The 15,215-nt window shown below is 44.4% G+C and overlaps 1 protein-coding gene across 4 annotated transcripts in view; it reads left to right on the top strand.

The window, feature by feature from the left end:
* Window positions 1–3,488, top strand: part of ARFGEF2 (ADP ribosylation factor guanine nucleotide exchange factor 2) — a 98,631-nt gene extending 95,143 nt beyond the window's left edge. For 2 of the 4 annotated variants that reach the window (XM_029220125.1, XM_029220124.1), the window contains one exon: window positions 466–3,488. In XM_029220125.1, coding sequence (XP_029075958.1) covers window positions 466–642 — 177 coding nt within the window. In that variant the 3' untranslated portion in view covers window positions 643–3,488. The remainder of the gene's footprint in view (window positions 1–465) is intronic. The other 2 variants (XM_029220127.1, XM_029220126.1) reach the window with 1 other exon arrangement.
* Window positions 3,489–15,215: the final 11,727 nt, after the last annotated feature.

Here is a 15,215-nt window from a genome sequence, read left to right as displayed (position 1 = left end):
TACATAACTAGCACCATTCTAGATGCATCAGAGAGAAGTTAATTAATTACAAACAATGGGCGCCTGGGGTTATTGGGGCTTTTTCTCTCAAAGAGCCTCAGTGGAGAAAGGCTGAAGTTGAAGCCGGGCAGGTTGCTGTTAAACAGCTACCGTGATTTTCAGTGTGGCTTTGTTGGAAGGGAGGGTTGAGATTGTGAAACACTGGTTTAGAACTGGAAACTTGATTTACTAAAATGAAAGTTGACTTTGGTAGCAAGGTTGTCCCCAAATAGTTTGTGTTAGGAGTTAAATATAATTAAAAGAAGTTTTAATTTACAAATTTTTTGCACCTACTTTCTAATAGCCAGAAAAAACACCAATATTATTTGCAAGAAGTTCCAGGGTGAGATGAATACTTTTGAAAAACTAGTGCCAAAAAATAGTTCCATGTCTAATTTTCTCTCTCTCTGTTTCTCCCACCTCAAGTTTAAAGCACATGCTTCAATGTACTACCCCTACTTGTGTGAAATTATGCAGTTTGACCTGATTCCTGAGCTCCGAGCAGTTCTGCGGAAGTTCTTCCTAAGGATAGGTGTTGTGTATAAGATATGGATTCCAGAAGAGCCATCCCAGGTACCAGGGACCCCATCACCAGTATGGTAGCCCTGGCCCCTCCGGGCCACTGCTGCAGGTCTGCAGCACTGTCACCACGCCGCCTCTGCCTGGCACATCTCGGGAAGGGTCAGACCATAGAAAGTCGGCATCCTGGAGCTCAGCGTGGCCTGGATAAAGATGGTTCCATCAGAGTCCCCGACTGAGGCGTTGTGGTGTTTCCCTAAACAGTTGCGCACCCAGTTAACACAGTAGGTGGGGAGTCTGTCTCATCTCTGTCATTCCACTTTACCGATTGAACTGCCTGTCACATCTGTCATTGCACTTGCCGTCATTCTCAAGCAAAGTCCCACGATTGGCTGTAGATGTTCTGTCAGAGGAAGTCGCTCTCCTTGAAGATACTGAGCATAGCTGTATAGGTTCGTGATTATTAGAGAGTATGTTAATAAAATTTCTTGTAACGGCTAAGTGCCACCTAAAATATGCTGGGATCTTTTGTTGTTTGAGTGTGCTAGAGAAGTTTGAGTGTTTTTGTCAGTTGTGAGTCAACTGTAGTTATATTAGTTTGGGGAAAGGTAGGGGGAAAAGGGTTGGGTTTTTTGGGTTTTTCTGTTTCGTTAACGTCTGGGTGATTTTTAAAGCATTTGACAAAAAAGATATTACTGAGGATTTGATTGAAGGCAGAGTTTAGTAATTAAGTTAGAATTAAGAGCTTGCAAGTTTTACAAAACAAATGTAGTACCTCCTGGCTCTCCCTGTTTTAGTAACTGGGGGAGAAAAAGTCTACAGGAAAAAGTCAACAATTGAATGAAGATGACTAGTCCTCAATGAAGTAGGTATTGTGGAGGGTATTAAACTTTCCAGAGTACATCGTCCATCTAATATATGAAGCAGTAGCAAAAGTGAAGTAGTAATTTAAGAGAATTAATTTATATCTGAGTAACCCTTTTCTTTGTACCTCGGGATAGTGAGTGTACCAGTGGCTAGTGTCCCTGCTTGGGCACAGTCCCCACGCAAGGTCCCTCCAGAGAGAGGGGCTGGGGGCTCTGCGTGAGAAGGGTGGCTCCTGTGAGCCTCCCCCAGCTACGTGTCATGGGTTGAACCCGAGCAGACCTGTGCTGTTGTGGGCCAGCACAGCTGACCATGACCTTGGCAGGAGGTGGCCTGTGTTCAGTGCTTCCATTAATTTGAACCAAGGAGCTGAGTTCTTTGGAAGGGTTAGATTCTGGGTCCCTATCACGGTAATGACGGTGCAGTACTCTCAGCTGCAGGAGAACTGAACTCTGTGCAGCCTGTGTAGAAGCTGGCGGTCTAGGAGTACAGCCCGAGGCCTGCAAGCAGTAGATTTGGGAGCTGAATCTTATTCTGAGTCAGTGAGAAAGAACGCAGGCTTCATCTCTGCCCTCTCATCCCCTGCTCACCGAGAGCAGCACTCAGCGTTAGAAGCGTTGCAGAGTTATTAACGCGTGGAGACTGCTCCCTACTCCCTGTAGTCCTGTAAATTGGGTTGTATTGATGTCAACTCTGGTGCCTTAGAAGTTAGTAAGTTGGGAACCTATCTAAACAATCGGATAGTTTTTCTTTAGAGAGAAGGATTTCTGGTGCTTTTGTTTACTAAGAGACCGATTTCTTACATTTTTTGTGTTCTAACGGCCTTGAGCAATGTTTGGTTTTGGCCAGCAGTAGTACTCTGTCTACTTTCTTCTTTCCTCAAAAGTGTTTTAATTTCTCTACCAAAGAAAAAAAAGAGCAGGTTTAGGTTTTTACATTATTTACATACATGAGAGAAGAGGGGCTACGGAATTTAGCAGGAAAGGACCTGCTAAATATTTTACTGTGAATGGAAAAGGTTAGCACGTTTGACATCCTGGTCCTGGAATCCGTTACATCTTTACCCTGAAGCATGGACCCCACACGCTGAGATGTCCTCGCTGGTACTGTGGTGGTCACAGCCTCCGCAAGTCAGCTGTCTCCATTGACATTTGCACTAAAGGTATAAATGTGGAGCATGCGGGTTTGTTCATACTTACATTTTCTGTCCAGCTGCGTCCCTAGGTGGAGATTTTTCCTTTCCTTTTGAGGTTCTCATGTGACGTTTTCTTCACTGAATGTGACTGCAAGACTTCGCCCATGTGTTCCTGCCTTCTCTTTCATTTTTGCCCCCTCTCGCAGAGTAGGAAATGTGTAAGCATGTTTTGTCACTTCCCGAAACATTCAGGTTTGAATTTCTTTTCAGCTGTGTTTTTTAAAAGATTCTATATTCTGAATAAGGCATTTGAATTGTACCAGCATAGACCTTTTAGAGACTGGATGTAAAACCATTTAGGGTGATTTTTCTTGTCGGTACAGAGGAAATCCCTTACTTCAGTAGTAAGTCATTCAACCTGAGTTCTCTTTTGTGATGAATCTATTCTAGCTCACGGTGAACGTGGCTTGTGCCACTCACACACCAGTGAAAGGGGTGTGGTGACCCTGCAGCACTGGGCCAGGGGCCATTCATTCACAGGGTTATGGAGAAGAGCGACACATTTCCAAGGCCTTATTTCTTTCTCAGCATGCTTTAAGTGTTGATTTTTTGTGCTGAGTCTCTGGAGAAGTTTTTGTTTGTTACAGTACTGCTGCTTTGAGCAGTTTTGTTTTTCTTCGTTGTCCTTTAGGGAGATCACCAGCTTTGGCATCTTAACAACAAACGGTGGATGGGAAATTTTATTTCTAATACGCGTCTTTACACCTCAGATACACCTTTTCCCTGTTACTCCTCACATACAAGCAAAGAACACACATAGTGGAAATTGTATAATAATATCTGGAAACAACATTTTCCTCTGAGAGGTGACTTTTGTACAAAATGCAAAAAAAAAAAAAAAAAAAACCCTAAACTTTCTTGTCATTCTTTTGTGATTATGGCTATACATTTAGTAGTCTTTATAGTTATTAAAGGAACCTGCTGACAAATGCAAGTATGGCCATCTCATTCAGACGTTTGTTGTTATGATGCAAATGGGTATTGGTTTAAATAGAAGCTGGATCCTTAATACTGCATTTTCTGAATTCTGTTTTAGTATTTGTGTTAAAGTAGATATAGCTTGAACTCATGTGAAATCTTGGAGTTTTGCTATTGGCAGCTTTGTAGTTTGGGAAACAAAGAAACCAAAGCTGAATATTTAAAAGAATGACTATATATGGAAATCCTTGCTCTCAAAAAAAGACACTCATCAAAAGTGTAGTTTTTCTCAGTGTTCTAATTTTTAAAAAATTTTATCTGCATATTTGCATCAAATATTTCTTTATGTGCAAATGTATGTTTTACCTCCTTAAAAATGCCTAAAAGTTAGTTAATAGCTTCTTTTGTTTAATCTATACACGATGATTAAGTGCATTTAATATTGGTAATTTAATGAAAAGCATTCCTTGCCCAATGGATGTATACATTTTTGAAAGAATAAGCAGAATTATATAATACGAAATGCTATGTAAAGTTTTCTATGTGAAAATATTATGTATAATACTGTTAAAATAAATATCCCATGCTTTAATCAGGTGGTAAATCAATAAAGTTTTAAAAAGTAAAGCTGCTTTTAATGTAGTAATTAATGTATATCAAGCCATTATTTATATCAAACTTGATAACGTATATCAAGTTTTGGGTTAGTTTGTTCTTGTGGCAGGTATTGGTGGTCAAATTTGGTCTTTATGTTTAACTATTATAATTATTAATGGGAGAATATTAATTGTGGGTTTTAATTTTTTTAAGTAAAATTCCCTTCATTCACTTTCCTCCCCCCTGTGAAAGGGAAGAATATCCAGTTATGAGGTCATGAGCAGATTCTTCTTTATCTCATTAATTAGTTTGACCAGTGGGTTAGTTCCCAAGAAAGACAGACATCTCCTCCTGCTGGCACTGAAGGCGAGATCGCAGAGGAAGACTCACAGGTAAGCCAAGTGGGCACTGAGCCGGACACGATTCTGAGGTTCACACAGGGAGCTGGCCTAGGAAGACAGTGAGCTCTAACCTTGCCTTTCCTGCCTCCAAGCGCAGAATCCACTCCTTCTGAAATATGTAAAGTTGTAAATCATGATTATATTTAAAATAATCCACTGCTGGGAATTCCCTGGCGATCCAGTGTTTAGGACTCCGCTCTTCCACTGCAGGGGGCACGCGTTCGATCCCTAGTAGGGGAACTAAGATCCCACGTGCCACGCGGCATGGCCAGAAAAAAAAAAAAAAAATCCACTGGTGAAATTGACTAATACATGGTCGTCTTTATTAATTCACTGGTATAAAACATCTCTCTCTGGTGCCACATTTCAGGTGCTTCCAGGGAAGAACAAAGGGACAGTGCTTTCTTTCGGAAAAGTTTTCTGAAGTGTCTTTATCTCTTCAGAGCAGATAGCACCTGAGTTTTACCTAGAGCAGTGGTTTTCAACCTGCTGCCAACCAGTGGTTTTCAGTTCTGCCCCCGGGGAACACGGGGGACACTTGGCAAGGTCTGAAGACATGTTTGGTTGTCACAACGGGGTGGGAGTGGCTGTGCTACTGGCATCTAGTGAGTAGAGGCTAACAAACAGCCCGACCCCCCGCTCCACAAGGAATAACCCAGCCCCAATGTCGGTAGTGCCAAGGTTGAAACACCCTGAACTAAAGTGACTTCTTTCTTCTGAGTAACAGGGCTCCTTCAGCATGTGTTACAGGACCTAAAAGTCCCTTTGTGGCAGATACTTTCAGCTTTCTTTGGCCTTCCTGTTAAAAAAAAAAGTCTTTCTGCTCGCCCCTATGGAGGGCATGCTGAGGTCACTGGTTAGGGAAGGGCCAGCTCCACCTTACTTCAAGTGCTACTTATTTAAGCTTTTTTAAAATTAATTTTTATTGGAGTGTAATTGCTTTACAGTGTTCTGTTAGTTTCTACCGTACAGCAAAGTGAATCGGTCATACGTACACATATATCCACTCTTTTTTAGATTTCCTTCCCATTTAGGTTACCACAGAGCATTGAGTAGAGTTCCCTGTGCTATACAGTAGGTTCTCATTAGTTATCTGTTTTATGCATAGTAGTGTATGTGTGTCAGTCCCAATCTCCCAATTCATCCCACCCCCCCTAAGCATTTTGAAAGGTAATTTTAGCATTATTCTGCATTTGTACCCTGCCAACAGACTGGAACACATTTTAGGCAAAAAGTACGTTTCCTTTTTCAGAGGACCAGAGTGGTTCCCCGGAATTTTTGCAAACCTGTGTAACATGCCTGTTGTCCAGTTTAAGAAATCTAAGTTGTCCTTGGGTTAGTGATTTGTATCACATCTTAGGAGCGTCCAGCTCAGTAAATGCAGCTGCATGCCCACAGCGAGAGGAGGAGGGACAGGGACGGGGACTCCCCAAGGCTTCCGGCAAAAACGATTTCAGTATTTTTTAAAATGCCTATTTCTAGACCCAAGCCAACCTTATCTGGTACTCAACTGATGATTGAGCCTCAGAGGATAATTTTATATAATAGTCAATTTTCATCTTTCCCAGAGACTCCCAGTCTTTACATGAAGCTTGTATAGCCTCGTCTCCTTTAACCTAGTTCAGATTTGCCTTAAGAATTTATCTTGATTTATGTCCAAGAAATACCCATATGTTCTAATAAACTCCTTAGCTTGAGTGAATTTGAGCTTAAATAATGGCATATTGATTTCCTTCTCCAGAGTGCATGGGTTTCTGAGAAAAGCCAAGCACCATGCTGTAGGAGAGGCCAGTGGTCAGATCATGGAAGCTGGAAGGAAGAATTCTTTTGTTCTGTTCTTTTCATATCTTTTTTTTTTTTTTGGAGTATAGTTGCTTCACAAATTTGTGTTTATACTGTACAGCAAAGGGAATCAGCTCTACCTACAATCCCACTCCTGGGCGTATACCCCGAGAAAACCATAATTCAAAAAGACGCGTGCACCCCAGCGTTCATTGCAGCACTATTTACAATAGCCAGGATGTGGAAGCAACCTGAATGCCCATCAACAGAGGAATGGATAAAGAAGATGTGGTACATGGATACAGTGGAATGTTACTCAGCCATAAAAAGGAACGAAATTGGGTCATTTGTAGAGACGTGGAGGGACCTAGAGACTGTCATATACAGAGTGAAGTAAGTCAGAAAGAGGAAAACAAATATCGTATATTAATGCATATATGTGGAATCTGAAAAAATTGGCATAGACAATCTTATTTACAAAGCAGAAATAGAGACACAGATGTAGAGAACAAACATACGGATACCGAGGGGGAAAGTGGGGTGGTGGGATGAATTGGGAGATTGGGATTTACATATATACACTATTGATACTATATATAAAATAGATAACTAATGAGAACCTATTGTATAGCACAGGAACTCTACTCAGTGCTCTGTGGTGATCTAAATGAGAAGGAAATCCATAAAAGGAAGAACTCTGTGTAGAAGGATTTGTGCTAACTTTCTGCCCTTTCGGGGTATTAGCACTGAGCAGGCTATCAATGTCGTTCATTCATTAACATTAATGATGTTAATTAACATCATTTTTAAATTTATTTACTTATTTTCGGCTGCGTTGGGTCGTTGGGTCTCTGTTGCTGCGCGCGGGCTTTCTCTAGTTGCGGCGAGCGGGGGCTGCTCTTCGTTGCAGTGCGCAGGCTTCTCATTGCAGTGGCTTCTCTTGTTGCGGAGCATGGGCTCTAGGTACACAGGCTTCAGTAGCTGTGACACGCAGGTTCAGTAGTTGTGGCTCACGGGCTCTAGAGCGCAGGCTCAGTAGCTGTGGCGCACGGGCTTAGTTGCTCCGCGGCATGTGGGATCTTCCTGGACCAGGGCTCGAACCCGTGTCCCCTGTATTGGCGGGTGGATTCTTAACCACTGCGCCACCAGGGAAATCCCAACATCATTAACATTTATTGATGTTTACAGCACTCCAGACACCTTACTAAGTGCTTTGCCTACAGGAAGTCCTTTAAACCTCACCACAACCATATGATGAAGGTCGCGGCATTAGATGAAGACACTGAGGCCCAAGAGGCCCACCGAGGGGGGGAATCACACCGTTGGGAAGTGGCAGAGCTGGGATTCTGACCCAGACTCTGTCTTCAGAGTACACACACACCAACCACACTGCATCTCACTGCGCCGGTTGATGTGGTGGATGAGATGGGAAACCCAGCAGGGCGTCCAGCAGAACACAGTCCTGGTGTCTGAGGAGCTGATGTTCCAAGGCCTCTGTTTGTAAGTTTAACTGCTTGGATATTACAAACACCTGAGTTAGAAACAATCATTATCAGATTTCTTACACTACCTTGGTGGGGCTGTGCCCTCAGAGCCTTTCCAGACTGGCACAGGCATTGAGAAGTCGGGGAAGGGGACGGTGACCGGCAGAGAAGATGTAAGAGGAAGCGAGCAGATGCCGAGGTTGGGCCAGTAAGCGCTTGTGGTTTGTGCCTTCATTTGTCCACTTTAATACACACCTTAAACGTCACCAATTTGTAAATGCTGAAGAGGGTGTGGAGAAAAGGGAACCCTCTTATGTTGTTGGTAGGAATGTAAATTGGTGCAGCCACTATGGAGAACAGTATGGGGGTTCCTTAAAAAACTTGACAGAGTTACTATGTGATCCAGCAATCCCACTCCTGGGCATATATCCAGAAAAGACAAAACCTCTAATTCAAAAAGATACATGCACCCCCAATGTTCACAGCAGCCCTATTTACAATAGCCAAGACACGGAAGCAACCTAAGTGTCTATCAACAGATGAATGGATAAAGAAGACGTGGGGTGTGTGTGTGTGTGTGTGTGTGTGTGTGTGTGTGTAGGAATATTAGCCATAAAAAGGAATGAAATAATGCCATTTGCAGCAACATGGATGAACTTAGAGATTATCATACCAAGTGAAGTAAGTCACACAAAAAAAGGCAAATATATGATATCGCTTGTATGTGGAATCTAAAAAAAATTATACAAATGAACTTATTTACAATAGAGAAATAGACTCACAGACATAGAAAACAAACTTACGGTTATCAAAGGGGAAAGGTGGGGAGGAAGGGATAATTTAGGAGTTTGGGATTAACAGATATACACTACTATATGTAAAACAGATAAACAATAAAGACCTACTGTATAACACAGGGGACTACATTCAAGATCTTGTAATAACCGATAATGGAAAAGAACATGAAAAAGATATTTATATAGATATAGCTATTTATAGATATAGATATCTGAATCACTTTGCTGTACACCTGAAGCTAACAACATTGTAAATCAACTATACTCCAATTTTTTAAAAAAGGCACGAATTCGTGACTTCCTTAGAGTCCCACACTTGCTCCTGCCTCACGGCCTTTGCCCATGCTGTTCCTCTGCCTGGAGGGCGCTTTCTCTAGATTACTTCATGGCTAGTTCCTCCTCCTGGGTTCAACCGAGACACTAACTCCTTGTGCCTTCTTGGTGTCCTCCTCAGAGCTCACCACCATCTGTAATGATCTGTTTGATATGTCTCCCCCCACTGAAATGGGGGAATGGAGTGGGGACAGGAACCAGGGCTGTTTTGTTTGTGACAGTCTCACCAACCAGAACACAGTACCAGATATAAAATTCAGTGAATTTTTGGTGAAAGAATGTAGGGATTTTTTAAATGTTTTTTTAGTTCTTTTATTTATTTTTAATTTATTTTATTTATTTTTGGCTGTGTTGGGTCTTCGTTGCTGCGCGCGGGCTTTCTCTAGTTGCGGTGAGCGGGGGCTACTCTTCGTTGTGGTGCGTGGGCTTCTCATTGCAGTGGCTTCTCTTGTTGCGGAGCATGGGCTCTAGGTGCACGGGCTTCAGTAGTTGTGGCACACGGGCTCAGTAGTTGTGGCTTGCGGGCTCTAGAGTGCAGGCTCAGTAGATGTGGCGCACGGGCTTAGTTGCTCCACGGCATATGGGATCTTCCCAGACCAGGGCTTGAACCCGTGTCCCCTCCATTGGTAGGCAGATTAACCACTGCGCCACCAGGGAAGCCCAGGGATTTTTTTTTTTTTAAGTGGAAATTCTAGGGTGATCATGGGACAGTTCACAAACCCAGGGGAATTTGGTAATTTCCTGTGCTTTCTTGAGTTGCTGGCAATTCCACTCTCCATTTGCCTTGCTCAGCTTGAAGAGGAAGCTGCCACCCAAAGACCCCACTTGCCCTCTATACCTGCCATGGTGGAAATTAGCACTAGGTACCTGCTTCCGCTGAGAGCATTCAGGAAGATGCTCAGTCCTCAACTCCAAAGGTGCTCAAAGGGCTCCGGTTTGAAACTCCACACTCCCTGGATTCTTGCCGGCCTTACTTCCCCCTTTCTCTCCACCAAAGGAGGTGAGAAAGAGAACTTCATTTCTTCTGTTAGTCTTCCCTGTTGATCATTTGATATGCTCTTTGCCATTTCAGCCATTGTTCAGCCTTTTTTTTTTTCCATTTCTGTGATAGCACCAGAGCAGTGATCAAATAGTGATCATTTACTGGATTTTTAATGTGCAAGGCATTTGTTCTGCATATATTATCCCCTTTAATCCTCACAACCACTCCATAAGGACATAAGATAGCTACCATCATCACACCCCATTTTTTTTTTTTTTTTGGCTGTGCAACTTGTGGGATCTTAGTTCCCCAACCAGGGATCAAACCACTGGGCCGCCAGGGAATTCCCATCACACCCCATTTTTTAACATGGGGCTCAGAGAGTTCAAGGAACTTGCCTAAGGCCACACAGCTAGATTTGATGCCCTGCAGTCTGGCTCTAGAGCCTGCCTCTTAACCACTGCTGCACACCACTTATCAGTGCTTGTGAGAGCTGTCACCTCCTGTCCCCATCCCTCTCCTCCACTACACCTTTTTTTGGGGAGGGCGCGGGGGGCCATGTGGTTTGCGGGATCCTGGTTCCCTGACCAGAGATCCAAACCCCGGGCCCTTGGCAGTGAAAGCTCAGAGTCCTAACTACTGGACTCCCAGGGAATTCCCTCCACTGCATCATTGATGCTCCCTTCAGTCCCTCCCTAAGGAGGGATCTCTCACAAGGGAAGGGCTATTTAATGTGCTGGAGAGCAGACAGATGGATGTATTGATAGATCATTGTGGCACTGGCTCCAGAGGGCAGAGAGCACAGCCCACTACTGACATCTGCTGGCTGTGGGGCAGAAATACAACCGTGGGCTCACGCAGTTAAGTCTACATATTTCAAAGTTATATGTCAAGCTATAAGCTTTCGAATAAAACAGACCCTAACCTCCTTCCTTGATAAATACCTTTGTAATACCTGCAAGTCCAGGTTCAAAAGTTGAATTCTCAGGCTCCCCAGAGTTCCCCATGCCAGAACAGAGCAGTGGGGGGAGAATTGGCCTTTGTCCTGCACCCTTTCTCCTCCCCCCTCAAGCCTCAACTTGCACCACAGGGCTTTGAATGTGTGTGTGGATATCCAGCTCTGTCAAACCCGCTGCAGGGGCTTCCCTGGTGGCACAGTGGTTAAGAATCCTCCTGCCAGTGCAGGGGACACAGGTTCGAGACCTGGTCCGGGAAGATCCTACATGCCGCGGAGCAGCTAGGCCCGTGCGCCTAGAGCCCGTGCTCCGCAAGGAGGAGTAGCCCCCGCTCGCCGCAACTAGAGAAAGCCCGCGTGCAGTAACGAAGATCCAACGCAGCCAAAAATAAATAAGTAAATTTATTTTTTTAAACAGCTGCGAACACGCTGCTCCCCAGTCACACTTCCAGCTTAGAGGCGCTCACGCCAGCTGTGTATTTGCTCTCAGAAGTAACCCAGGCAAGAGATTTCCAGAGACCCTGGAAGAGAGCTCAGGGCCTGAGGGTGGGGACTTCCCGGGTCCTTCACGACTGGAATGTGGTCTGAAAGGGGGTGGCACAGGTTCGGGTGAGCACGGAAGGGAACACACTTGGCCTGTGGACCCCTGGCCTGTGGGCAGGGAGTGGCTGGAGGAGGGCCAGCGTGGAGTCCTCTAAGGCACAGTGGCCAAGGTCCGAAGGCTTGCCCAGCTCTAAAGTAGCACACCTGGGAAAACAGAGGACTGGGGACAATGGGAGGGCGTCAAGAATACACTCCCACCGGTCATAACAAATGGTCATAACAGCTAACACTGTTGGGCGCTGTTTCCCCGGTGCCCTTTTGTGGGCTTCGTTTATATTGGCTCTTTGATCCTCACTACCACCCTGAGGCAAAATAATAATATTACCCGGATTTTAGAGATTAGGCAACCAAGTTATAAGTAACTTGCCCAGTGTCACACAGATGGCATTGGGGTCTTAACCTCGGTAGTCTGGCTCAAATCCATGTACTTAACTAGCATGATACAAAAGGATGAAAGAATTCTGGCAATAAAGGGATGCTGAAAGATATGTCAGTTGTATCTCAAGGACTTCCCTGGTGGCGCAGTAGTTAAGAATCCGCCTGCTAATGCAGGGGACACGGGTTTGAGACCTGGTCCAGGAAGACCCGCATGCCACGGAGCAACTAAGCCCGCGTGCCACAACTACTGAGCTGGTGCTCTAGAGCCCGCGAGCCACAACTACTGAGCCCACATGCCTAGAGCCTGTGCTCCACAACAAGAGAAGCCACCGCAATGAGAAGCCTGTGCACCGCAACGAAGAGTAGCTCCTGCTCGCAGCAACTAGAGAAAGCCCGCGCACAGCAACGAAGACCCAACACAGCCAAAAATAAATGAATGAATACATTTATTTTAAAAAATTATATCTCAATAAAATGGGGAGGGGAAGAGCCAGGAAATTGTTAACAGAAAGAAAGTAGGTCCAACCGTACTGATACCAGACAAGAATTGGAAGAGGAAAGCTTGGAAAGGGCCAAAGAGGAATATTTCACATTATCAAATGGTAGGCTTCATCAGGAAGAAAGGGCAGGAACCCTTTATCCACCTAACAGCTTCAAACTATAAATCAAAAGCTGACTGAAGTACCCTTTAACAATGACAAAGCCAGAACCACGACGGGAGACTCACACGCCTCTCAGAGAACATCAGATAAAGAACATTTAAAAAATAAGAACATAAAGGGCTTAAATATTCAATATATTATCTACAGCTAATGTCCTGATTAGTGAAAGACCAAAAGCTGTTTGTACTATGTGAATTTTCTACCATGTGCACAAGAAAGAAAGGTGCCTCCTTTTAAAAAAAAGGTAAGAAACAGCAATCTGACACGTCTCAATTGTAGCTGTCAACACTTTTCTGCATCTCAGCTGGGCTTTAAAAGTGAGACAGAACCCAAAGAAGACTTCTTCTTTCCAAGCACAGCCAGATGTGTCCATGGCCTTCTGAATCCAAATAAAATGTAAGAGTATCTTCCTTTTCTCAGAAAATCTTTCCATACAGCACATGCATTGTTTCATCAGGGTTTGGAAAGAAAGAAAACTACGTGCATACTCAGTTCCAGCTCCTGAAAATGGCTGAATTAGTTTCCTTGGTTTCCAGCACAGCAGCAGTTGTGGGAAACCTAAGAGTGTGTGTACGTGGCGGGAGGGAGGATGGGGATCCCCAGGGAATCTTCATGGATCCCCCACACCCCACAGAGGATGGAGAGAGAGGACCCACAAGCCTTTCTGTGGCCCTAACCCCTGTAGTTCTTGAGGGTGCTACGGGTGAGGGGAGAGCACCCCGCTGGAGCCACGTCCACAGACATGATAACCTTGGCACATCTTGAGGGCTTCCTACAGAAACGGGCAGTGATGCTGGGCAGACACAAGATGCCAGCCAGCTTCCTTCCTGATTGGCTCTCGGAGATGAAAAACTGTTAAGTCATCAGGGTTGCTCTCCCCAGGACTAGAGGAAGATGTCCAGGAAAGCAGGCTAGTATGATCAAGATGATTGCTTATACTGTTGCTGCGATGATGAAAATATATCTTTTCCACCAGTGTCCTAATAATGTACACCTTTCTCAATGGACTTCACCTATTTATATAGGGCATTTAATTCAACACTCAACAAATATTTATTGAACAGCTACGCTGTGCTAGGTGCTGAGGGTATAGCTGTAAATTAGAGAAAGTCCTTGTTTTAATAGCGTCCTTAGGCAGGTGTGGGGGGGACAATTGAAAAAGACAATTGGGGATTTCCCCGCAGTCCAGTGGTTAAGACTCTGGCCTCTTAACGCAAGGGCCACAGGTTCGGTCCCTGGTTGGGGAACTAAGATCCCGCATGCTTCACAGCGCGGCCAAAAAAAAAAGGAGACAATTGCAGGGAGTGATAAATGCTGTGGAGAAGATGATATAATGGAGGTAGGGCTGTCAGATAAAATACAGGACACTTGATTCAATGTGAATTTCAGATAAACACTATGATTTTTTTAGTGTAACTACGTCCCATGCGATATTTATACTAAAAAATCATGCATTGCTTTTCTGAAATTCACGTTGCACCAGGTGTCCTGTATTTCATTTGCTAAATCTGGCAACCCTAAATGTCTTGTTATTGGGTGGTGAGGAGTGGGTAATTTTGTTTGGAAAAGAGTGGAAGGCCTCTTTGAACAGGTGACATTTGAGCTGGAATCTGAAGGTGCAGAAAAGCCAGTCTTTCAAGGATCTAGAAGAGCCTTCCAGACAAAGAGGGAAGAGCATGTAGGAATGAGGTAGGAATAAGCTTGGAGCTTGGAAGAACAGAAAGGAAGGTGGGGTGGCTGAGCTGAGTGAGGGTGGAGGGAAGCAGAGAGGAAGGTGATGAGTCAAACGGGTTGGCAGGAGTCAGATCTTGTGGGGTTTGTGGACTATGATGAGAGAGGTTGAGTAACTTTACCAAAAACTTATAACTACAACCCTTCTACTCAAACAGAGCAACTTTTTACATTTTATACATAGGAGTTGCTTTTACATGTCTGTAGCCAGGGTGCAGTCAAAGATAAACACAGCCAGACATTGTTAAAGTGGTGAAAACAGATTTTGTTCTGTAATTACTGGTGGGGAAAGAGCTGAGCTCATTCTGGACTTGTGCAGAGGTGATTGGATGTTTTAAAAGGAGAATGAGGGAGTAAGGAAAGAACAGGGGCTCAAGTGAAAAGTTAGAGGGTTGGTCAGTGTAAATGTGATGAGGCCAGCAGTGTCTGCTAGCCGGGAATTACCAAAGTTAGGCTTCTAGCCTCCCATAGAGACTGGGAGACAGAGACCCTACCTTCCTGATGATTACATTTCAAAGGAAGGGCTTTCAGGTCCTTAAGAAGGACATTCCTGAAGTGTAGGAGATACATATACCTCTCAAAAGGACAGAGGAAGGAGTTCACAATTGTAAGCCCTTTTCAGTAAATGCTTTAAGAAAGGGAGGTTGGAGCCCATCCTCAGATCTTGGTTAGAAAAAAACAGTAAATTCTCCTGGTGGCACTGAGTTTTCTCAGGCAGTCGTGAGGGGGTGGGGACACTGGGGTCACCCTAGGGACACAGCCTTGTGTTGCTAGAAGCCATGTTCGAGATTGGTCAGCGCTTAGTGTAGAGGTTTGGACGGAGTCACCACGGGCTGAGAGCTCTGCTGTCCTCAGTGCCTATATCCTTTTGTTCCTATATTTGTTTCCTCGAATGATGACCAAATAGCATGACTTTCAGTCCCAGAAGTAGCAAGCTAGCAATTCCAAGGGATGGGCTCTGAGGGGAGACAGCTG

Source organism: Monodon monoceros, unplaced genomic scaffold (genome assembly GCF_005190385.1).
Source record: "Monodon monoceros isolate NGI ecotype Baffin Bay Population unplaced genomic scaffold, NGI_Narwhal_1 Super_Scaffold_13, whole genome shotgun sequence".
Taxonomy (NCBI): Eukaryota; Metazoa; Chordata; class Mammalia; order Artiodactyla; family Monodontidae; genus Monodon; species Monodon monoceros.
The sequence above is the reverse complement of the archived record's forward strand: the minus strand, read 5'-3'. Positions and strand labels throughout refer to the sequence as shown.